At 41.9% G+C, this 24,713-nt stretch overlaps 1 protein-coding gene across 2 annotated transcripts in view; it reads left to right on the top strand.

Annotated features, from left to right (window-relative positions):
- Positions 1–24,713, top strand: part of med13a (mediator complex subunit 13a) — a 78,466-nt gene that overhangs the window by 33,983 nt on the left and 19,770 nt on the right. For both annotated transcript variants that reach the window (XM_044222257.1, XM_044222256.1), the window contains 11 exons: positions 4,154–4,299; positions 10,711–10,911; positions 11,036–11,230; positions 11,383–11,545; positions 13,415–13,525; positions 15,623–16,369; positions 17,882–18,098; positions 21,304–21,334; positions 21,845–21,966; positions 22,288–22,378; positions 23,797–24,005. In XM_044222257.1, coding sequence (XP_044078192.1) covers positions 4,154–4,299; positions 10,711–10,911; positions 11,036–11,230; positions 11,383–11,545; positions 13,415–13,525; positions 15,623–16,369; positions 17,882–18,098; positions 21,304–21,334; positions 21,845–21,966; positions 22,288–22,378; positions 23,797–24,005 — 2,233 coding nt within the window. The remainder of the gene's footprint in view (positions 1–4,153; positions 4,300–10,710; positions 10,912–11,035; positions 11,231–11,382; positions 11,546–13,414; positions 13,526–15,622; positions 16,370–17,881; positions 18,099–21,303; positions 21,335–21,844; positions 21,967–22,287; positions 22,379–23,796; positions 24,006–24,713) is intronic.

The following is a 24,713-nucleotide window of genomic DNA, read 5'->3' as shown; positions in this document are numbered from 1 at the left end:
TTGCTAAATCCTGTTCCTTTTGTGTGTGTCAGTGAGAGACGCAGTGGTGAGCAAATGTGTCATGTGCTGTTGATGTTTTTGTTGACGTTTTGGTGCTTGCTTAGCCAAGTGCTAACCAAGCACCTGTTGATATTTGAACCGTCCCTCTGTCGGGTTCAGTTGGGCCAATAGTGTTTGAAAATCACAACATTTAATAAGGCTGGCATACAGGATTATTTCCAGTTTGAAAAAATCACTGAAACTTTTTTTGTGCCTCAACTGTGTATTTGATGTTTATACAAGTAGACAGATTTCAGAACCATTAAATGACATGTAAATATGTAAAGTGATACATATAGAACAAGTTATCTTCTAATCACTACTGGATAGTAATGTGATCATTTAGCATGTGACAATTTTAATGGCAACAGCTGGCATGTCTGCTAATCTTCTTCACCAATCAGCTGACACCAACAGAGCAATCTGTACAATCACATTTGTAAAGAATTGATTTGAATCTGGTATGATACTGTGTGTGTGTGTGTGTGAGTGTGTGAGAGTTGGGTTGTACTTCTGTCTGTTGAGCCACAGATGGCAGCCCTCTACCTCAAGCTTACAAGTGCCTTGCAAACAAAGATCTGTGTGAATGTGTAGTGTCAGGTTTTCTTTGCGTGTGAAAGGAGAATGGTAGACTGCAGTTGCGTTGACATCTGCAGAATACAACAACGCATTTTGTCTCACTCCGTTATAGTCTATCTCTCACTTGCTTTTCCTTTCCTCCACTTGTCGTTCTCTAGACCATTTCCCCTATTTTCCTCCATGTACATAAATACACCTCAGTGTTATATTAGCAGGATGGCCTGTTTGTCAGTTTATGCATTCTCGTAATGACAACATAAACAACGTTCTCATTGCTTGACAGGCTAACCAGCTCATCCATCTCCTAAAAAAATGGTTTATTCCTTTCAAGAGAGCCTCAAAATAACCCCAACACTCCTTTCGAGCTTGTCTCAGTCCAAGTTTGCCGCTGCTTCTAGTATTCAGCTCCATGCTGTGTAAATGATGAGGACTCATGCCTGGCTACCATTCTAACCCCCATCTTTATTTTTCTGCTTGCTGTATCTCACACACCCTCCAGGTGGTTGGGTTCCATGCCCTTCCCCAGGACTGGAGCAACGGAGGCTGGTAGCGAGTTGAGGCGTCAAAATAAGTATAAGTAGTAAACGGCCCCCCGGGGCTAAATCATTAAAGACTGCAGTATTTTCACGCTCGCTGCACACCACACGCACGCGTTGCGGTAAGCATGCCAGACAGGTCGTGGTGGAGATTACTAAATTCTAAAATTTGGAAAGAATGAAGAACATCACTCAGTATTTTGATGTCAGGAATAAGATCTATTTGACTGACATTTTAGATTTCTTTATAGTTTATATAGTGACTTTGCTGATGTAAACGTTACTGTTGCTGCTCTAGAAACAACATTTAGGTATATTTAATATATTCAATTCTAATCCTGTTCTGAATTTATTCATTTTTTAAAAATAGCTTTTTTAAAACGCAATTATTTAGTAATATAAAGAACCGATAAGAGTATCGATAAGAATAGTAGTATCAATAAAATCCTAACGATACCCATCCTACTCAAGAGAAAATGGCGATGGGTAAAGACAAAGTTAACTTAGATAATTTATCACTCACTCACAGTTAAGGAGTCCATCTCTGGGGAAAAAGAGAGGGGATTGTCGTACCATTTTCGATGCAAGAATGTTTGTTTCTTTGCATCTATGACACACTGTGTCCTTGTTCTGATTCATTTACTTTATTTATAAAGATTAAACATGACAATTAACTGTGGCTTTTGTTGTTATTTGATGACCGCTAATAAATGAAAACAATTTGGACAGGGGCAAGTGAAAATTGATTTTGGGCAATTGACTTTTTTTACCTTAACGTTGAACACTAGGAGCTAACTGCTAACGTATGATAAGGTTGTCTGACGTTGACTGCGATTAGTTATTGGTTTGATTAATGTTTTACAGTCTAATAATGTGTGTTTGTATTGATTACTGACGGTGGCTGATCAGGCTAATTTTCAGCTAATTGTACTCAGTTTCTAACGGCAGTATGCAGTAAATGTTGCCCTTTGTGTGCGTGTTTTTAAACTACTTTAATAATGATGTGCTTGACAGTGTTATGACTTCTGATAAAACTTGAAAGCTCAGCATTCTAGTTGCCCTTAAGCTTCCCTTTTTAACATTTATTCACCCAGAAAAAGCTAAAAAATATTTCTCTGTATAATATGACCTCCTCTTTCTGTCCGCTGCTGTGTGTCTGCACTGTATTTACAGATTTGGGATTTTATTTGTTGAATTTTCCGATTACATTTTCAACATACATGAATAACCATAATTATCACCATATAACATCAAACCCAAGTTTAACACTACAATTTGTCAAAAAACAGAAATTTTATTGGGGACCCACTCAATTTCCATGGGACTCACTCAAATGACCACCTGTGGGTCCCGGGGACTCGCTACACTGAAAACCTCATCAACATCACTGCACACTAACTGCCCGCCCAACCCCCCACCATGACTTCCATTGTAGTCACGTTAGGAAGGGATTGCTCAGTATAAACAGGAGGAATGATTAGTGACCAATAGCGCTTTCAATGTACACATACGCATGTAAGTATTATATTATCCTTAAATTTCATGGCGATAGCAGTCCAATACCTGAATACATGCATGTTTTGGTAGCTCTGCTGAGGACGTCTCTCTCTCTTGCTCTGACTCACCTTCATTTGCCTACTTGCTTCCAGCTGTAGAATTTTAATATCATACATACATAGCCATTCACTAACTAGCACCACCTAATTTTTACAGAAAAAAAAAATAAGTGTAAGACGAATGAAAGCTCTGGGGGGCTTAGGGCAGCTCTTCCCTACGTAGGTGGTATTATCTTATTGAAGTGCTCTCTCTCCATCTCTCTATCTGCCTTGCTCTCCCTCTCTGCTCCTTCTCTTTAATCCTCTGCAGAGTAGGTGTGCCAGAGAGAGACAGGGAGTGAAGACTGATATTTGCTTAACCAAATCCTCGGAGGAGGCAACCCTCTTTGATCCACTTCCAAATTCACAGCGTCCACTTTCATTTGGTCATCCGTCACTTGCGCTGTCTCTCGTACCGTCTGCATTTGTGTGTGTTTGCGTGTGTGTATGTTGGACGAGACCAAGCTGAAAGAGAGAGGAAGGCCTGCAGACAATGGCCTGCATTTTGCTCTGCCCCTCTCTCCTTCCGTCTGCCTCTTCCTTGCTTTCCGTTTATTCTTCAACTTGTCACTTTTGTTGTGTGCTGTTGAGGTCAGACTGGCACAGGCAGGCATTGTTGTAAGCAGAAGAACTGGTGTGTGTGTGTGTGTGTGTGTGAGAGAGAGAGAGAGAGAGAGAGAGAGAGAGTACTGTTGTAGTTGAACGTATTGGCTAGAAAGCTAGGGTTAGTCAGGGCTTGCCCCTTTGTTTTACACACAGCGCTATCCACACTAGATGGACAGAAGCACACTTGCACGCACATACCACCTGTGAGCATCGCTATGTTGACTTACTTGCATTCTCATCTCTATGCAGGCTGTTTAAGTCTCTGAACTCAAATTCCTCACCCATATGTGCCATTTATTGAAGGGATTTAACATTATGCTGGAAGGATGACACTTCATTATTGTCTGTAGCGATATCAGAATATGGACTTGTCCAGCCATCAGAACAATTTGTTACAGGCTTATAAGGCGTCTTTGTATCACCAGAGGGTGCACAGATTAGTAACTTCTTCTTTTACTCCCTTGTATCGGTCTCTGGCTTCATCTTTCTGTCAAGACTCTCTGTCATATTGAAGCAGAATATGAGGGAGAGGAGAGATTCCACAGGCTTTTATAATCATATTTTCTTTCTCTACCTTTCCTCTCCCTGCCAACTTTTTCTCTTTCTTACTCTGTGAACAGGAACATGAACTAGACTATCTGATCTGCTCCCTTTTCCCCACAGCAGGCACTTCTCCACCTCACACTCTATTGGAGTTATTTCATTGCAAGCAATACTTCTTTTCAAAGGTGCATATTAAAGTAGTATGATCCCAAACGACTCATCTCCCTCTTTCTTTCTCTCTCTCCTTCCTCACAGCGAGCACCTCTCCTGCGCCTTCACCTTCTTCTTGCATGGTGAGAGCAACGTATGCACCAGTGTGGAGATCAACCAGCACCAGCCTGTCTACCATCTGACGGAGGAGCACCTCACTCTGGCTCAGCAGGCCTCCAGCCCCTTCCAAGGTGGGTCTCCAGTCCACTACACCTGGCAGTTTTGTGAGCAGCTCAGACTGCACTCGGAAAAGTTCAAAGGCACTGTTTGAGCTAAAACAATTAAAGCAAACATCTTACACGACAACAGGAAGCATCCTTTGTGAATGACGCAACCCACTTTGGGCCATTTAGAAACAAGACAGAATGTAACCTTGTCCTGATATGTAATTATGTGGCAAGTTTGCTTTGGGACGTCATTTTAAAAAGTTTGGTGCTGGTACACACATGTTTCCTAAAATAAGGATTAAGTCACTAAACTGGACATTGGATCATTAACATCACTGCAGTACTTGAAATAATTGTGCAATATTCTCTGTTTAATACTCCTGTGCAATATACTCTGTTTTCAGCTTAAAATTCCCTATTTACTGATATTTTTTCATACCTCTATTACTGCTGCGCAATATCCATCGTCTCATAATCATCTTAATAAGCTACACTTAACTGGACAGTACTCATTATTGCACTATTACTTACTACTTATATTATTACATTGTATTATACCGTACATACTTATCAACCTCTAAATCCACTTTGGCACTTAACACTTATTTTAGCTTTTATACTTTATATTCACTTTGTACTTAATTTATCTTACCTGTATTATAGCGTATTATATTTTGATTTGCTTAGTACTTCTGTTCCTTCCTCCTCTGTTCCTATTCTCAAGTGTGCATTGACGTGACAGTGAACAGCTGTAACGAAACAGTTTCCCCTCGGGGATCAATAAAGTATTTCTGATTCTGAAAAGTCTGATCAGTAGCTCAGCAGCTGCATAAACAAATGAACAGTACAGTGCTATAATGTGTCACTTTCATTTGACCCTTAAGTGGAGTGCCATGCAGTTGGTGAGACACATTATTACCCTCAAGTTTTGTCAAAATCTGATCAGTGGTGTCTGAAATATTGCATGCGACAGATGAACAGACAGAGGAAATAAATACTACTACAATGTCTTGCTTTTTGGTTTCTCTTTGATTCTTTGCTTCAATACTGCCTTGGAATTTCTCATTCTAAAACAAAAGGCTGCAATTAGCCGACAGAATCCAGTAGAAACCCTGTGACATTTGCACGTTTGTACACATGCCTGTGCAGTCAGACAGCAAGGACAGAAGGACTGGAAGCCTATTGTTAGTGCAGTTTTTTCTGCTTTGCAACTTTATCCAAAATGTAGTCAGCTGATCAGAATGTTTTATATGCTGCAGCCTAGTAAAAATACATTTTGTGATAAATTACCAAATAATATTATTTATTTATTTTGACAAACATTAGCCTTCTAATCAATGAAAATGCACCAAACTGCAGAATGCCCCTGTCTTTTCCTCATGGCACTATAGCAGTTGTCTGAGTTTAAAACTTTAATAAAAATCAACTGTGCATTCTTTGGCTTTGCCTTGCTAAATATTTATTTTAAAAGGAATAATGCTGTATTGTTGGCTGAGAGAGAAGTTTTTTTTCACACTCACAGTTACAAAACATTACATCTCTGCTGTGAAGGGTAAACAAAAAGCTTATATAAATTTGTCAACCAACAACAGCACCATGTATCACTGGGCCAGTGTAAGGAGTCAAAGTCTTCTTTGGTCCCATTTATGAAAGAATAGCCAAAGAAACAACTTGGCAATACTAATCAGATATTGAAAGGTCATTTTCTTACATCTAGTGGATGTGCTGCAGCTGCTTTTACTTTCAGGAAGCCAATTTAACCACAAAATATCTAAAAATGCTTTTGTACACGCATTACTACTTGCGATTTATCTAAGAAATAGCATCTACTAAAACACAAGTTAATCTTCAGGACCTCACCTAGCTCAAAATAACTTAAGGCTGTTGAGCAAAGCACCCAGCCGGTTGCCCCAAGGAGATAAGGTGGTGTTTACTAGAGTAAATAAGGGGAATACGCTCTCAAAAGCATTTTTCAAAAAAATAGTTTCCTGTAAATGTTAAATTCTAAGTGTAATTGTTTGAATAAAATATATTTGTAAGATGTGTGTGTGCTGTGTTGGGTGCTGTTGCCAAGATGATGCATATACAGTCTTCTGTCAGGCTGTCTTTCATTACAGATTGGCTTGTAGCCAGTTCAAAAAGAAAAACATCTGTCACTTTAAATTATAGTATAGTGTAGTTATAATAATGTGTGGCTCTAATGATTGGCTCTAAATGTATTACCCCACCCTAATCCAAACACTATGTAATCCCAAAGCCATTGTTGGCTTGTATTTCCACTCACAAATAGAAATGTTAATCTAATGCCTATTATATACATTTTGACTTATTTTGTGAAGAGGGAAGGAAATAGTCTGCTTTCTGAACAACACTATTAGAATGCAATTATTTCACAAATGTATCACACACTTATTCTGTTGGTATTTGTTTCAAGAAGTTTGTATGAATATCTGTATCAAGGATTATTCATCTGTACTTTGCTATCTTCCCTGGATCCTTCCCCCTCTAGCAGATGTCACATAAATGGACCCTGTTGTTTAGTTAATAAGATGCCACATGAATCTGACTTGACATAATACACACATTTTAAACCCACGTGTTTCCGAATAGAAATGAGTGCTGCCCAGAAAACTGACAAAGAGCACTCTGTGATACTTTTGATTAGAGTTTGACAGGAGTCGGACAATGATTTTACTATCAAAAACTTAAAATTTGCTCTTTCTACAAAAATTTAAGTTGAGTGACACATGAACCCTGAGGAGTTTTCCTCTTTTAACTTCTCATATATAGTTAGATAGATGTGATTCAGCCCTCCCCTCTCCTTTCGCCCCCTCCAGAGTAATAACAGTGATCACTTCCTCCATTCACCACAGTAATTCCTGTATAGCCAACCCCTTTACTGCCTCTGGAGCTCTTCTGAAGGGAGGTGAAAATGTTCCATCTAGTTAAAGACTAGTGTCTTCGATAAAAATAAAATGATTATTGGAACTTGGCGTATGGGTTCCTATAGGGATGTTGATGGGTTTTGCCACCACCTAGTAGATAGTTACTTATGACTAATTTTATTGTTCAGTGAATGTCTGCCTTTACCCAATTATCATTCTTTCTATTTTCCCAGTCATGTAGTTCAGGACTACTTAAAATTGTTAAATTTAAAAAAGTTCCTCCACACAGACACACACCTCTTTGTCCATTGTGAGATAACATTGCTTCAGTTAAATTGATTGTGTACTCAATTCTTGTAGATTATCTTGAAATTGAACTATTAATTATATTAATTCTCATTTTGATGAGACACACTGGAAGCACCCTGAAGCGCCCCTGGAGGTACCTGCACCCCATGTTGAGAACCACTGATTTATATGTAAACTTGTGTCTCCATAGTGTGTGTGTATTTTACGATCCGCACAGGCTGCGTGTTTAGTCTTTGAGTGCAGCGTGTGTCTATGCGCAGGTGTGTGTTTTCACCGCCGCAGTGCATCTCCTCCTGGCTAACCAAGCATAACGTCGAGGAAGGGCTAACTTCCATCCCCCTTCATCCATCCATCTCCTCCCCCTCTCTTCCCCTCACCTCTGCCAAGCTTGGTTTTCTGTGCGGCAGAGCGCTCCGGCAGACAGACCTCTCCAGGATGTGACCTCATAAAAGGGCGCAGAGCGAATGTAATGAACTCTCAGCCCATTACACTGATCTGAGCACATTTGACATGTCTTCAGGGAGCCAGAGATAGACTCACAGTCAGAGAGAGAGAGAGGCAGAAGGGATGGAGGGGAGGGTGCGGTGGGGTGGTGATTGGGAAAATGGTAAACCATTTCCATAATTGTGCTGAATTTGATCTCTCTTCCACAACTGGCCTCAGGTCTGAGTGTGTGTGCATCAAGAAATGCAGAAATGAAAGGGAAAAGGAGTGGGGTTCATTTTAATTAAGGTTAATATGATCAACCATAGCTGGATGATGTTGTGTACTGCAACATAAATAACCTTTTTGTTCTCCCCTCTGTGGGGTAATTTTTTCTAGGGTAATGTTCTGTAGGCTGAGGTGAAACGTTATTCTGAGGGGCATCTAGGATACATTGTGTCTAGACAACATGTTTCATGCTTCAGCTTTGAAAAATGTTTCAGTATGTAAGTGTTCTGAATACCACCTAGGTTCATTTGACAGGGTAAAAAATATTATCTCTCCAAGTACCAAACAGTGCTCTTACTCCTCTACTTTGTTACTTCGCTTCCTCCACCACCTGCCAGTCGCTACCTTTTAATATCCAGAAGTGTTGGGTCTGTATATTAGATTTTCCAAACAAACCACCATTAATTTCCAAACCTGACCGTTTTAAAGTTGTAATCTTCAAGATTTCAGTCCTTGTTGATTTGGTAAAACCCGCGGTAACAACAGGTGCTGTTTAATACTACTGCAAACAGTCCTTGATCAGCTACTTTCTCAGAAATACACCAGAAGAGCAACTGGTGTATATGTTTACAGCACAACCAAACAAACTCACCTTGTTTTAATAAAGAAGTCAGACAGTAATAATTGCAACCGCGATCTGATTTCATGCTGCACATGGCGCGAGTGGTTTTCCACACAACAGCAGGACACAATAAAGTTGGTTAGCTTGCTGATTTGGAGGTTTGCAGCATGTCGCCTGCAGTTCTTCATCTAACAGCTCCTCCTTGTTACATTACTCCCTTGTAAAAATTGATCAGCTGATGAAAAAATGCCAAAAATAACTTGTTTTGTAGATGCATTTTTAATGCACGATGGCACCCAGCGCCATTTGCAGTGATAAATACATGGAGTTTCCTGTGCCTGCCTCACAATAAAAGCCACCCGTGTTAGTGCAGTTTTGTGTTTTGCCAGTTGAATGCTTTTCATGTGAAGCAGTAGGAAGTGTTTGGTTTGCATTAATAACAGCGTTTAGATAGTGTAAAGAGAGTAAACAGTAAACACTGAGGCTGATATCAATCAGATAAAATTATGCTAGATTGTTCTGTGAATCCTTCGTAGGTAGGCAATCTGAATCCTGCGTGGTAATGGCAGACTCGGCCACTACCAATAAAAACTACTTTATAGAGAGGTAATTACTAAATGTAAATATATTGACTGGCTGCTTGCAGATAAAATGTGCACCATAAATAGTATAAATGATATAGTATAAAAAATGGAATTTAATTTCCTGACAATCTTAAGGATTAAAACTGAGTGTTGGAAGATTTATGAGGTGAAACACTGCTAATGCATCTCATCTTCCTTTTCCTACTCTTTCCATTGTCTGCCGCCATTTTCCCATCCTGAAACTGTTCTTTGGTCCAGCTGCAGGATCAATACCTGGGGACAGGGGCCATCCAGTCTAGTAATGACACACTAGAAAAGCATAGCAGAGAGGGATATTAACTAATGCTCACTCACACACCCACCCACCCAGCCAGCCAGTCTGTTTGTATAACCATTTATACCACCTCTCCACATTCAAATGTATGATATACAAAGAGAAAGAGAATGGATATAAATGCGTGTGAAGTTCATATGCATATGGTTTCTATGCTCATTCGTTTGCATTATGCATGCCAGTTTACGGTTCTATCTGCATTCTCTGATGGATGTAGGTCTGTTGTATAAGCAGACTTACGGCCTCTCTGTGTGACTCTCATATGTCTGTGCAGTCAAGTGTGTTTGCAGAGGAGTGGCCCTTTTTATAAGCCGCTGTTTATGGGCTCTGAGAGGCCACTGCTTGCCAATAATTGGCGTTGGGATTGCTCTATAAGTATTTGGCGAGTCAGCCGGGGCCTGCTTGGTCCAGCGGTGCTCTGGAAAGGTCAGAGCACTGTTGATTCGGCTGGAGATGGTAGAATGACAGGGAAAGGAAAGCATATGGAAGAAGAAAGAAAGGAAAGATGATCAAGATACGAAGACTTAGTTTGTTGCAAGAGTGAAAATAGGAAGACAAAATACAGGCAATTAGGGGAAGTATGAATTGAAGGCTGCAACCTAGGAACAGCATAAGGAAGGACTGATGATCAACAGGAATTAGGACAAGATAGGAGCGGGGGGTGTAGGATGGAAAGAGTAGGAAGGAAAGAGATGAAGAGCGAAAGGGTAGAAATTAAGTTTGGTGAAGAGGAGACAAATGACTAGGAAATGAGAGGTTCAAAATTGAGCAAAAAATTTGGAACCAATGTTGGATGATTTATTAAAAAAAGGAAGTAGGGTAAGGGTGTAGAAAATGGATAAAGCTGGAAGGAGAAGCAAGGAAATGAGGAAAGGTCAGAGGAATAAAAGTAAGAACAAAAAATCCGAAAAGGGAATTGTGGGAGGAAAAAGGATGCAGAGGTAATGGAAAGAAGATTGAGGGAAGATTTATGTTGTGCAAATGATGCAGAGTTGAAGATGTCCTTATGCTGACTAACATTGCCCTCACCCTTTTCCTTCTTCTGGCTAGTGATCCTGAGTCCTTTTGGCCTGAACGGGACACTTACTGGCCAGTCGTTCAAGATGTCAGACCCCCCCACCCAGAAGCTGATTGAGGAGTGGAACCAGTTCTATCCCATCAGCCCTAGAGCCAAGGAGGGTGTTTTAGAGGACAAGATGGAGGACATGGACTGGGAGGATGATTCTCTGGCCTCTGTGGAGGTCCTTGTAGGTCAGTTTTTAAAATATATGTTATTAAACTCAATCTTTTGTGAGATTACCTGTTTCAAATGTAGAGTTGACTGCTTTGGTTTTGACTGGTTTGGCTTCTGAACATGCCGCCTCTGTGTGTACAGGTGGTGTGCGGATGGTGTACCCAGCCTGCCTGGTGCTGGTACCCCAGTCAGACATCCCTGTTGTGGCCCCTGTGGGGTCCTCCCACTGCACTGCCGTCTACTCGGGTGGCCACCAAGTGCCTGCTTCCCAGCGAGAGCCCGCCATGTCTTTGGTGACCCTCACCCCTCCCACATCGCCTGAGGAGGCACAGACAGGTAGCAGTATAAACACAGTGTAAATTTATAAGACCTGACAATTAAGACTTCAGTTAAGTCTGAAGGGCGAGGCTTGCTTTTGAATTGTTCTGTATCATTAAATTGGTAGTTTTTTGTCAAATGTCTGTTAACCTTGCTCTTGCCCTCTCCAGTGGACTCTCACTCGGCCCAGAAGTGGGTTAAGATGCCTTCGTCAACTGACGCGTTCAGTGTGGACAGAACAAGTCACCATGGAGGCAAGATTCCACGCCGGCTAGCCAGTCAGGTGGTGGAGCGCGTCTGGCAAGAGTGCAATATCAACCGAGCCCAGAACAAGTACGTCTGTTATTGTTTCTAGAAAGTAGCATAGATTTATTAGCCATGCTATAAATGAAAATTGCCAGAACCCAAAATATTTTCTTTGTGTATTGATTGGGCCAGCGGTAGATTAAAAAGGCCGTGAGAGTTCCCTGATACTGGGAAAACATCAGAGGGAAGAGGATTGCTTCTCAACCAGTCAGTTCATCATATCAACTACTGACATAAGTGCCAACAGTCAAGGACTTTTTGCAACTCCAAGGTGTGAGTTTATGCAGGTGTTTGAATATGAAGCAGGGTATTACCTGGAAGAAAGTATATATTCTTACTTACTATAAAGAGTCAACTTTCTGGCATTAGTTTTGGGCCACTGGACAATGCTGTCATCTCTGCACACAAATAGATTGGTGCTAACAATGGTTAAGAGTTTAAGAAATGATGTGGGATGGTAATAGTTTATGTAAATTAAGTAGATAAGCATACAAATAAGACACCAAAACAACCTCCATAAGAGTGTCTACTCACCTGTCTTCCTACATATCTTGTGCTCTGTAAAATCATCAACAGTAGGGCTGCACGATATGGTCAAAAGATCATATTGCGATTATTTTGACAGATATTACGATTGTGATATGATTCACGATTAGTGGGAATGATCGATTTTGCTTCACAATTTTCATTTTCTCTGGAAAAAACTACTAAAATCATGATGATGTGACATTTGTTGAGGTCTGTACCAAACAAACATCTGGAGAACAAGATTTACAGGCCAGGGCATCTGTGCTGCGCTACATTTTAATGCTGTTCTGTCACACATTTTACCTTTATCAAAAAATTGCAGCTTCTGCGATTTTGATAATATTTCGATTAATTGTGCAGCACTAATCAATAGTATGCTCAAACCATTTGTTGACTGTTTCATCTCAGTAGGGAGAACCAGTCAGCCTCTCCTGACGGTACTCCTTGTTTTTTTATGAGCATTCACAAGTTGTTGCTGTAACAAGCAGAGGAAAGAAAAGCACGGTTGTGTGGCAGTGTTCAAGTATTCTTAGAAAGTTGGAAATCTCATTTTCAGTTTAAAACAATACAATTAATCCTACTATTTCAACTGGTTCAAGGCTCTACACAGGCCCAGATGCCATGCCTGGGTAATTATTTAAAATAAACTGTGAATGATGTGTGAAAGCAGGCTTTTGTGCTTGGCATTAGAGTGAAGTTGGTCAATACTTGAACATTCCCTAATGATGTTAAATGTTTTATTTTTTTAAATCTGCACAACCACTTTCTCTGACCCGTTTGCCTTTTGGTGTTATTTTCCTGGATGTTCTGACTGCACATCTGTCATATATAACTACAATGATGTCTTAAGTGTCAAACCGTTTTAAATAATGCTTTGATATTCATCCATAAATCTTACAAAAATACCAGAAAAACCTAGATGGAGATAATGATCACAAGTTATTAAAGTAAGGGTTAGCTTGCAGTTTTGTCCATGGTCTGTTGTATTATTCACCATCAGTGAATCTGACACATTGGGAGCAACCCAGGATCTGTCGCCCCTTGACCAAGCACAGATTGTCGGCTGGAGTTAGCTGTTGGCTTGTCAGCCAAAATATTATTGTTCCAAGCAGGGCGATGAAATCAACCTCAGCACAAAGCTTTTACCATTCGCTTCTGTAAACCAAAGGAAAGGGCTGTGCACTTTATAGGATTTGTGTCATAATTTTCGGATTTGTGTTTTAAAAATTATCCGAAAAAAGAGGATGTGTCTTCTCCCATGTACAACGCTGTATGAAAAAGAGCTGAGGAAGTGGCTATACCCCCAGTCGAAATTAGCCCTCAGTAGAATTGTCTCTCAAAGTTGTGTTGTGTTTTTTTTCTCCCCAGGCGGAAGTTCTCAGCCGCAACCAACGGTACCTGTGAGGAGGAGCTAACTGAGAAAGTGGGAGCCTGGGATTTTGTGGAGCCTTCACAGAGGTCATACTGCAGCTGTTCAAGGTCAGTCACTTTCCATGTGGTTGTACAGTATGTGCAGGTATCATATATGTGCGCTCAAAGACATTTCAAAGTGGTTATACAGAGTACGGCGCTTTGAACAGCGGCAGCCGAGAGCTATAGTCAGCAAAATATGTGCAAGTTACATCCACGACTAGACTATGACAAGCATATTATTCTTCATATATTTCAATTCATCACTATTTTGTCTAAGTGACAGCTGTGCCAGGGCTGAAACCTCTGCTGTGTGTTTCTGTTAGTCAGACATTTTTATTCCAACATTGATGGGAATAATTTGAGGGAGAAAGAATAGATTGAGCTCTGATGGCACACGTAAGGGATACTGTGGTGGGAAAAGGAGCGTGCGCGAATTAGTTCATATGTATCTGTTTAAATGTCACTGTAGTTTTTAATCTACTAGGACAGATAGGCACCGTTACAGTTGATGCATATTGTCAGGACATAGGCAGGGAAAGGCTACAGTGAGCATGAACCCCTCTGTATTTCAATTGCAAAAGCACCCACATTAAGAATACACTAACGCCCTCATCACATGCAGGCATATGATTTGTTGTTTGACACCTTAATGTCAATGATATTCTTTGTGTTTGTTGTGCATGCTTATATCTGCACACCAGTATTATTTCTTGTCTGACTATTTTCTAAATTCAGCCTCATGAAAAGCTTGATTGTTTATGTTCTTGTTCATCACATTTTAATTTAATGCCTGTCTTTGGGGCCTCATTCTTTTTTAATTAAACAGCAAATCAACTGTCCCCTGCATCCCTCAGTCTTCAGCTTATCCTCTGTCCCGGCCAACCCCAGTTGCAACCAGCTGTTTTACTCACAAGGGTACATGTAAACACAAGCTTGTGCCATCCACTGCAGACTGCAGGTCCAATCAGTGAGCTGGATGTTTGACTGGCCTCCACAGGGGCAGCTTGAACCTAATCTAATAGATCTATCTATCTAATAGAAAGAAAATTCAGATTTATGGTTAATGAGCAAGAACTATCTAAACTGAATTTTGTGTGTGTTTTGATAGGTTGATACCTTGCAACTTTGGGCATACGTCCATTGGGGAATCCTTTGCACTAGGCTTTTTTTCCACCTAGGGAGAGAGCTGGCTTGGACCGCAGACGAGAGCAGAGTGGATTGGGCCAGTCAGCTGGAGCATGTTAATTTGTTGGAAGCCACCCAGCACTTTGGCGACACAGAAATGGGAACCTCTGTGCATTGCCAGGTTTAATGGCCATTAGCTTTGCTTTGTAGATGGAAGCCTTCCGTGTGTCTGCTTATCTTGACATCTAATTGTCAGGACACACCTAGTACCCTGGGCCATTATAGAGACACTGCTTCCCCCCGTCAACACCTAAATGTATAACCACAGCAGTAGGCTGAGTGGTAACCCAGCTAACACTGATGCTGACCTAAGAGACATACAGTGGCAGTGGTAAGAGAAGGTGTGTGAAATGGCTTGGTTGGCTGTGGGCAGGTCAGGTGGTCTCAGAGCAGGTAGGACCACAGGGCAGGGACCATGGTGGAGCCTTGGTATGGTGTATTCCAGTGTAATGCATCACCTGATCAGCCTCATTGAACTAGCCAAATAGGCAGTAGAGCTAAGTAAGATATTGTTTCTTTTTTACTGACAGCACTTGGTTTATTTTCTCTATTGAGTTAATGTATAGGCTGCAGAAGATGCGTTTTATTCATGACATGAGTTTGAGTGTAAATAATAAATAAACTTATGATTATGCAATAACATTTGTGGATTAGGTATTGCTGTTTTACACTCATTCAACTTAATTGTTGTCTAAAGTAAGTGTTTTTTGCTAATTGATATGAGATGAATTAGTGGGGTTGCTATGTTGCAGGTGAGAGTAATTGAGTTAATTGATGTTTTGTAGAAGAAGCAGATGTGAGGGTTTAGAGGGAGATTTTACATAATCTGCACAAGATCTCTGTGTATTATGAAAATTAAAAATTCATTGTGCATATTCATGGTTTGATAGATTATCTCTGTCTCTGCTGCCGTTTTGCTTAGTGTCACCAGTGCCTCATAGTCTCACCACATTTCCCTGTTTTACCTCTCCCCTGCAGATATAAATCAGTGAAGCAGCGAACAGGCAGCACCCCAGGCCAAGCTCAGTCAGCAGGCCAGCCCTCCCAGCCTCCTACCAAGCACAAAGCTGGGGGAGAGAAGCCAGAGAAAGGTGACAAGCAGCAGAAAAGACCCCAGACACCTTTCCATCATCGCAGCCTGACCAGCGACGACGCTTCAATAGAGACAGAGGCGTCAGCAGGCCAAAGGTTGGCCATGAGGGGCCAGGATGGAGGAAGATTCCCTAGTATACGTTCGGCGGATGTGTCCGCCATCCAAAAAGCCCCCCAGCTCCACAGTGGGGGGGTCAGCGCTGGGCCATCTGAACAGGCTAACTCCCCCCAACCCCCACCACTTAGCCCCCACCCCTGTGAGCGTAGCGAGGAGTCAGGGGAAGGCATGAAGAACCCTTCAACCCCCAACAGCCAACACTTTTACCAGCCACCCCCGGAGCCCTGCCTAGTCGGGGTGAAGGGTGGTGGCGAGGAGCCAGAGGGACTGAATCAGCACTTCCACTCCCATCAGCCCCACTCCCACCCCAGCGCTTCGACCTACTCCGAGCCTCCTGAGCCCACTTTGTACGTGGGAGCAGCGGTCAACTTGGAGGAGGACAGCCCCCACGCACCATGGAGGTTATTCAACCTACCCCGTAGGAAAGAAGCCGAGTTGCCCACGCCACTGCTGCCAGGGGACAAGCTAAGGGACGAGACCTCAGCATCACAGGACAACCTGGTGTCTGTCACAGAGTGAGTGACACCTGCCAATTAACAATCACTATTCACTGCCTTCTCACTCACAAACACACACACACACACACGGCGATTAAAGGTGTCAGCCATTTGCAGACTGACTAAGCAGTTAGGCATCCAAGCCCTCCCACCTTTTCCCCTGTTACAGAGTGGCCTCAGGACGCTTTGGAGCACTTTTAGTAGTTTTTGAAAGAGTAATGATGCAAAACCCACCTTCTCCCCCTTTCTCATTCTCTCTCTCAGATCCCCCCACCTCACTCCCCCTCTCTCGGCTTCAGAATGTTCAGTATAGCGCTTAGTTGTACACAGCATGTTAATCTCTTGCTATGTGCCCTTTTGACATCATACATCACCAGTGTGCTTGGCCAGCACTACTCATTGATTCCTACACACACACACACCCCGGAGCTAGGAGAGAGGAAGAGTAATGATAGGGTTAGATAAAGATAAACCTCTGCTATTGTTATACAGTTGAAGCTGAAAGAAATGCTGTCTGCTAGCTATCAGTTTGGCAGGCACTGGAGGGAAACTTGCACCAAGAAGAAGCTGCTAGGAAGGAATAGGATCACAGATGGACAGAGCAAGGGGGCTTGTCCAGTGTGAAGGCAGGCAGAGTGACCAGCAGACAGTAGGGTGGCCGTAGTGGGAATTATCAGCGGGGTTATGCAATCCCAAGGGGCCAGCCGCTTGGACGGGCTATTGTAGTGAGCTGTAATCCTTCCAGCCACAGCTCTGAATGGCGGCTAATCTCTGGCCCAGGCCACTGCACACCATCACCTCACATGAGAGCTGGACAGGCATGACGAGAGGACAGAAGTACAGGGAAATATAGGAGGCAGTGAAGAGGAGGGATAACACATAAGTTGGGTCAGCCCCTCCTCTCCTGCCCATCAGCCAGTAGTTTTCTTCTTTTCCTTCCCTCCCTGTTCTGTTACATATAAGGAACAAGTAGGCCACAGTCATAGCCACATCAGAGATTTTGGCGAGCCATGTCACAGTGACCAGTAACAAGTGATAAATGTGTCTGTCTGTAAGTGTATGAGCAGTCAGTGCTGCAGTCACCACGTTTCCATAAATCTGCTAGAAATGTAATTGTCTGACAACAAACATGATGCATTCAGTTCTGCTGCAAGACAGCTGTCAGAATGGTTTGCAGTTGCTGCCATTTCTGTTTCTGCAGATAAACATGGTAGCAACTATGACATATGATATCAGACAGCATCAGGCCAAAACAGAGCAGTTGAGGAAATGTTCCTATTGCCAAAATGTAAAACAGAGAATCATTTGAAGCAGTTAGTTTTCTACTTCTCTACTCGCATACAACTCGTCTTTGTTATTTTGTAACTGATCAGAGTGCTCTTTTAAAATTGTCTGAAATTGAAATATAGCTCTTGGAATGTAAAATTGGAATGACTAGGTGGTGTCTGTTGCCTGTGAATTGTAAATCTCTCTGATGGTCATCTAACGCTACTCCAGAGTCCTCACACCTCAGTTTTTCCATCTTCTCAGGGTGATGTCGACATCTAAATGGCCACTGAAGGTGTCTGAAGAACGCGTTCAAATGTATCGAGCCAGGAGGAACCAGTACCTGTCTGCTGCTATAACCGACGGAGATCACGAGCCAGAGGTGGACCCCTACGCCTTTGAGGAAGGAGACGTCAAGTTCACATTCTCCAACAAGAAGGATAAGGCAGGCGGGGAGCGTGAGCCAGGCAAGAAACATAAGGTAAGGCCAGCCAAGGCACGAGGAATGTTTGTGAACTGGAGTATCACTCGACTACGTCATTTAGTATTTAATGGCTGTATTGTACCTTCCTTGCTTGTTGTTGCTCTGGACAAGAGCATCTGACAGAGGCCAGGTAAAATGTAAGGCCATGGTACAACTATTATATTTTCTCCAACATGTGCATTATCAACTAAATGGTATACAGATAAATTGAAAACAGGTTTTTTTTAGCCTGTTACCATAACAACAAACATTTAACTGCTTCTCCCACAACATACACTCCACACCAACTCTTTATTCTGCTATATGCATGTTATTTGAACATACTCAGATCTGTTATTGCGCTCAAGTTTTGATGTACCCATACATTTTAGATTTTTTTTTTTTTTTGTCTTGCTGCTGTTCCCTGAAAATGTTCTTTCATTTTAACTGTAATTTTTACGGTTGAAATGACAACTAAACTTAACTTGGAACCTTGATCACAGTGACCAACATGCCACATGGTATTCAGGACATCCTGTCATAATGGCCTCTGTCTGTCTGTGTTTTAGGGACTGCAAGTCATGAATAATTTATGATAAAAGCTTCATATTTCAGACCACAAATACCCCAATTAAGGGTAGATTATCCCACAAGATATTTAAGCATCATGATTCAGCTTAGATTAATCACCCACTAGCGTAGCTAGTATTATGGTGGGATATTTATACAGCTCTGCTACCACTTGTAATACTGGCGGTTCTTGTCATAAACTTCAACTTTTCTATTTAACTTGACACCCTGCCATTTCTATATTGTGACTGGTTGACCTGAAAAACAGTCCACGTTGAACTCCGCTCTGCCTAGAAATAAGCCACGCACAGTGCCTTTTCCAAGTTGGCTGCTTTCAATCCAGTTTGCAGCCACACCCCATTGGATTTAATGCAGAAAAGGCAGTGACAGTTTGTGAAATGCTTAGCGGTGTGAAGCCTTCATAAAAGGCAGAATGGAGAGTAACCACTTCATCCACGCCTTCCTCACTAGTTGCCCGGGGTAAAAAGGGGACAAGAGGGCTCGTTTTAAGATCAGGGAGCAGGCGAGGTAGAAAATAGGCCATCAGCATCCTCAGCAATACAGCACTAAAAATAATGGTGCAACCCCTTTCCGCATACATCCGCTTTCACTGCCCAAGTCTAACTGAACAGGAAGCTATCCCTGAATCCCCATTGTTAGTTGAGGCCAGAGGAACACCAAATAGTTAGCCTGTCCAATTTCCTTTTAAGTTATGTTTTTCCTATTTGATCTGCCCTCTCCCTCCTCTCTCTTCCCACCATATTCCTCTGCTCTGCCTCTGCCTCTGGGGTAATTGGCTGCAGCTCCAGACAAGGGCCACCTGTTAGCTGTGGATCGCCCCCAGCATTGAAAGGGAGATTTAATGTGTGTGTTCATTCCTTGGCTGCATGTTTGCATCAAAGCTTCACAGAGCCTGGAGTCTAACCACGGCAACAAACCTGGCTCACTGAACCATTAAGCTTAAAAAGCGCACTCAAATATTTTCCTTCTCTTCTGTCCCCCCGGTCTGTTCTGGAATGTAAGGGTATGGGCAGCTCTCCATGGAGTGGAGTGTCCCAGAAGAGCTATCTGTGCAATGGAGCCCTTCCACTGTCTGCTTTATGTGGTGTGTGTATATCCACCCCATACATGTGGGTGTTCCTCCCCGATTTTTACTTAAGATGGATAATACCATAGTGTTGGGGCCTTTTTCCTTGAGTATCTTTTTCATTCTTTGTAGCTGCAGCACACCTGACCTCCTGGCTGATGTGGAATGTAACCTGCAGCACCAAGAGAATTTCCTCTTGATGGATGAATTTAGTATATCAAGATAAAAGTTTATAATTCCAGTAGTAATTATTCCTAACCATTTTACCCAGTTTTTTTGTGAGTGGGTCGAGCTCAACAAGCTGTTTCATTTCATTCACAACATCATCTTCATTCAGTGCTCACTAGACTATTGTGAGACTGGTGGCTCACTATAGAGTGCTGAGTCCTAGTGTGAACGGTACATGAGCATCTCAATCGATCAGACAACTCTCCAGTTTGAAGATTTCATATTGACTCTGTTGCAGGCCATGTGACACGTGCTGTAAAGGACCATCATCTGATGACCCTACCACTGCACAGAAGTGGTACGCCTATGTTTAGCTGGCTGAATTCTGAAGTAGAAGATGCATGCATGGAAAAAGCCTCAGATAAATGAGGACAGCAAGTGGCAGGTGGAGGAAAAACGGAGGAAAAATGTGATTGGATGCTTTCTTGTAGTCAAACAAACTTTTGCAATATGTAAAGACTCCACACATACCCGCTTTCCCACCCAAGGACAGTTATTGACAAGGGGTTAAGGCATTATTACCACCTATAGATTGTGTCCTTGGTGCGGATGTTGTGCACTGCTGTGAATTGGTCCTTTAAGGGAGACAGATTAAACCCTGCATTACTCAGAGGAAAACCCTGGAGCGTAATGAAATCAATGGCTAGGACATAACATTCCTGTTCCCTAGCTCGAACTGCTCAGCACACACAACACACAACCCAAGAGCTGACACACACACACACACACACACACACACACACACAGAAGGCCAGCCCTCCCACATATTGTCTGGGTTGGAGCCTAAGAGGTCATTCCTTGAATCATGATATCACTATGATCTGCACTGGAAATCTTATTTGCCACAGCAGAGACAAGCAATCCCTCTGTCCAATTTTCTCTTTTATTATTACTATTATTGTTATTATTTACTTATGTATTTATTTATTTATTGCCTTGATTGGAGAAAGGAACCCCAAGTTAAATCTGGCTGCTCAGTGACACGTGTTATTTTTTTTGTGTATTTCCGTATGCTGTTTTGTGATGTATCCGATCTCAGGCCCAGTCATATTTATTTGTATAGTTCTTAATCACAGTTATGGACTCAAAGGATTTCACACACCCACATGTCAACACAGTAATGAAATCTGCTCAGCCATGGGCCCTCATTAAGTACAAGAAAAAGCTTCATCGACATGGGATCAGTGTCATATTATTATAAACAATGTATCTGTCTGGATTGTACAGTCTGAGCATTGTTTAATCAAATATTAACTGTTTGGTGGATCTGTCTGGTTCCACGGGTATGTGTGTTTTTGTCCCTCCTCCTTACCTTCCCATCTTTGTTTTTCCTCACAGGGTGAAGATGGAGGAGCAGGTCCATCAGATGGTAAGGGGCCATTAAATTATTTATTTTCTGTGACTTCGCTGCTGTCACACAAACACATGTAGTCATACTGCCACCCTCACAAGACCTAGACAGTGTGGCCTAAGGGTGCACGTTGTATCTTGGTGTTTAGATCCGAGGAGTTAGCATACTGAATGAAACTTGTCAGTTACACTTTTAGTTGAGTCTTTCTTACATGTCAGTTGAAACTACATTCATTCACTAAATAAGGAACATTCTTTCTCAGTTATTTTTAATTTATATCTCATAACAGATTTGTCATGCCATGAGCATTTCAGTAATTGAATGTAGAAGAAAATCTGCTTCCTGAATTGATTGAATAGAGAGTAAATTGAAGCCAATCCGTGTAGTCAGTTAGCATAAACAATCATAGCTCGAGGCAAAATTTTTGCCTTTCGTTGAGTTCCAAAGCATCCAAAATCTACTTGTGGACATTAAGAATTTAGAATCCAGATATTTTAGTATTAACAGTAAGTATGTATGTTTGTACAGATGCTCAGCGGGCGGCTGCTCACAACCGCATGGCTTCAACCAGCCTGATCCACGAGACAGACCTGGTGGTGTCCATCAACGACCTGGACAACCTCTTCAACTCGGACGAGGATGATCTGGCGGTTAGTTCTTTGGCTCACACTGCAATGAATATCTCGTTACACAGCATGGTCTGGCACAATATGTGTGTGTGTGTGTGTGTGTTTGCGTGTGTTTCCACTGCCATTCATGTGCCAGAGCAGTGTCTTCACTCTGCCCATCATCAGCTGACAATTCTCACTACCCACTGCGGTTACTCTAAGATGTCATGTGTGATAGTGACTTGCAGGCCCCATAGGTGTGAGAAATATGACAGGAATAAATTTAGAGCAGTATTATTGACTGGAACTTGGAGTTACCAAAATGGTCAGGTGCTAAAATACTTTTTGTGTGTGTGTCTACAGCCTGGTTCCAGGCGACCAGTGAATGGAACGGACGAGAAGTTTGGCAGCAAGGAACCAAAGCCATCCACTTTGGACCCTGTATCCTGCATTAGTATGTATCTCTACATCTGTCTCTACTGATGTCTGTCTCTCTTTTCCCTGAGCACTGATGTGTGCCGTGTCTCCTTAAACTTCAAGGATGGATTTACCTGAAGTGTTAATCTAGAATCAGATTCGTTATCCCTGTGAGCCCCTTGAAAATTAAGAATGGTACACTGAGATTTTGCCAGAAGCCACTTTAGTTTTAAACATAGTATTCCCTTAGCTCACAATTTCAGCGAAGTGAAATGGCATCCTATCCTTTTAATCCACTAAATAAAATTAAGACTTTTGCTACTCAAGCATCATTGATGCTCACCCTTGGCTTTGCCACCTAGTGGTGGTGAATATGGCTGTAATTAACTTCACAGTGCATCAGTGTTTAGCTCACAACTAAGAGCTTAGAGTCATCTTGTAGCTGCTGTCTCTTTGTCTCTGTTGTTACTATGCTGTGAGCACCAGAGTCTTGCATTAAAATTACACCCAATTTGTTGACTTGAATTTGTTTTTTCCGTTTAGTTATTTATTCTTAGGTTTGAGCTCAGGGACACTAATGTAGATCTAATGAGAATTTAAGGATACTCTATATTTTACTGTGAAGCAAATTGGTCTCAGATCAACCATTTTGCTTTAGTTTTATGAACAGATACTGCACAGTGCTAGACTCTGCCCATTTACCATGAACTGTGTTTGTTAGCCCCCTGGAAGCATCTTGCAATTACAAAAATGGTTTGAGAGTTTGCACTTTGGATATTCACCAAACAGTCTCTGGCTATCTTTTACATAGCGATATACATATCTTCACCTATTAAGGAAACTTGTGATTCTAATGTAGTCTTAAAGCAGGTGCTCCTGTGTTTACCCACCTTTCAACTTTGCATAAACAGCTCTGCTTGATCCTGTAAATATGGTTGCTAATATGTGAAGAAAAATATGCGAACGAACTTGCCAAGGTAACTGTGACAAACTATGTAAACATTTCATCAGTCGTGGGCGAGATGCCTGTTAGACTTAAAGCATGTATATTAAGTATTCATCTGTTTTGTGTTTACATGGTAGCTGCCTAGAAAGATAGCTGCTTGTCATATCTGGTTGCAGAACAAGAAAACATACATCAGCAAGCATCTTGACAGAAGCTGTTAACAGCAGATTCCTAACACTTTACACACATCTTACCTGAAGTCATCCACATGATTCACATAATTGTTATCTTAAGATAGGCTTTGTATCTCAAAGTGCTGTTTGTAGGGCAATTAAGATATTGGAAACAAAACATAATTAAGTTTATCTCATTATCAGCATGTTGTGCGCTGTGTGATAAAGGCTGTGCTGGAATAGACCTTTGACATACCTTGTGCTCTTGCTCCTCTTCAAACACATTTTAATCGAAGTCTGTCATTCTGATGGCCCCTTGTTCTTCTCTCCCACTAGGTTCAGCAGACTTGCACCAGATGTTTCCCACGCCTCCCTCCCTCGAGCAGCACATCATGGGCTACTCACCCATGAACATGTGCAGCAAGGAGTACGGCAGCATGGATCCCAACTCAGGCATGACCACGCTGGATGGCACCTCATCTCTAGGTCACTTCAAGATTGAGGTGGAGGAGAGCTTCTGCAGCCCCAAGCCATCTGAGATCAAGGTGGGTCGAGACTCAGTAAATCTGTTGGGTATTAAAGTGTCTGTTACAACCGACTGAGTCAATAGGTCTAATTTACTGCCAGAACCAGCGGATGTCATAAGTCAAAGTGAATGATTATTGGTGGATATACAGTATGTTCTTCATCATGCTCACTTGTAGGCAGTTGGGTTACATGAGACTGCCCTTCAGATTACAGGGTTCTTCCCTATGTCAACATGCATCTGTCCAGCTGAAGTGTCCATGAGCAACGCACTAAATCCCTACCAGTTCTCTAGTCCTACAACAGACCTGAGGATAATATGAGGTTTAGGGAATTTTCTCCTCTGCTTTGCAGTTTATGCTTCACTGCAGACGTTTTCAACTGTGGTACACATATTTTTGATGCAGTGTGACTTACACTTCCGAGGATATCATGTCTCTGATGTCCATCGCAAACGTATGAAATCATAGAAGATGCTTCTTATTGTCCCATTTGTTTGTATATCCATGTATACACTGCAAACAGGAATTGCTAATACAGGCTATATAACTTACTATAAATTGCCAGCACTTTGAAATATCCTAATGAGTAGATGATATCACTGCATACATCATATTTCATTTTCTGCATCATGTTTTAACTCCAAAAAGATAGTGAAAATGTTTGTGTTAGCAGGTACGAGTAATATACTTGGAGTAACTGAGGTGAAGCTCCCACAGATGTATTTA

Source organism: Siniperca chuatsi, linkage group LG14 (assembly GCF_020085105.1).
Source record: "Siniperca chuatsi isolate FFG_IHB_CAS linkage group LG14, ASM2008510v1, whole genome shotgun sequence".
Taxonomy (NCBI): domain Eukaryota; kingdom Metazoa; phylum Chordata; class Actinopteri; order Centrarchiformes; family Sinipercidae; genus Siniperca; species Siniperca chuatsi.
Note: the sequence above shows the minus strand (reverse complement) of the source record. Positions and strands in the feature narration are given on the sequence as shown.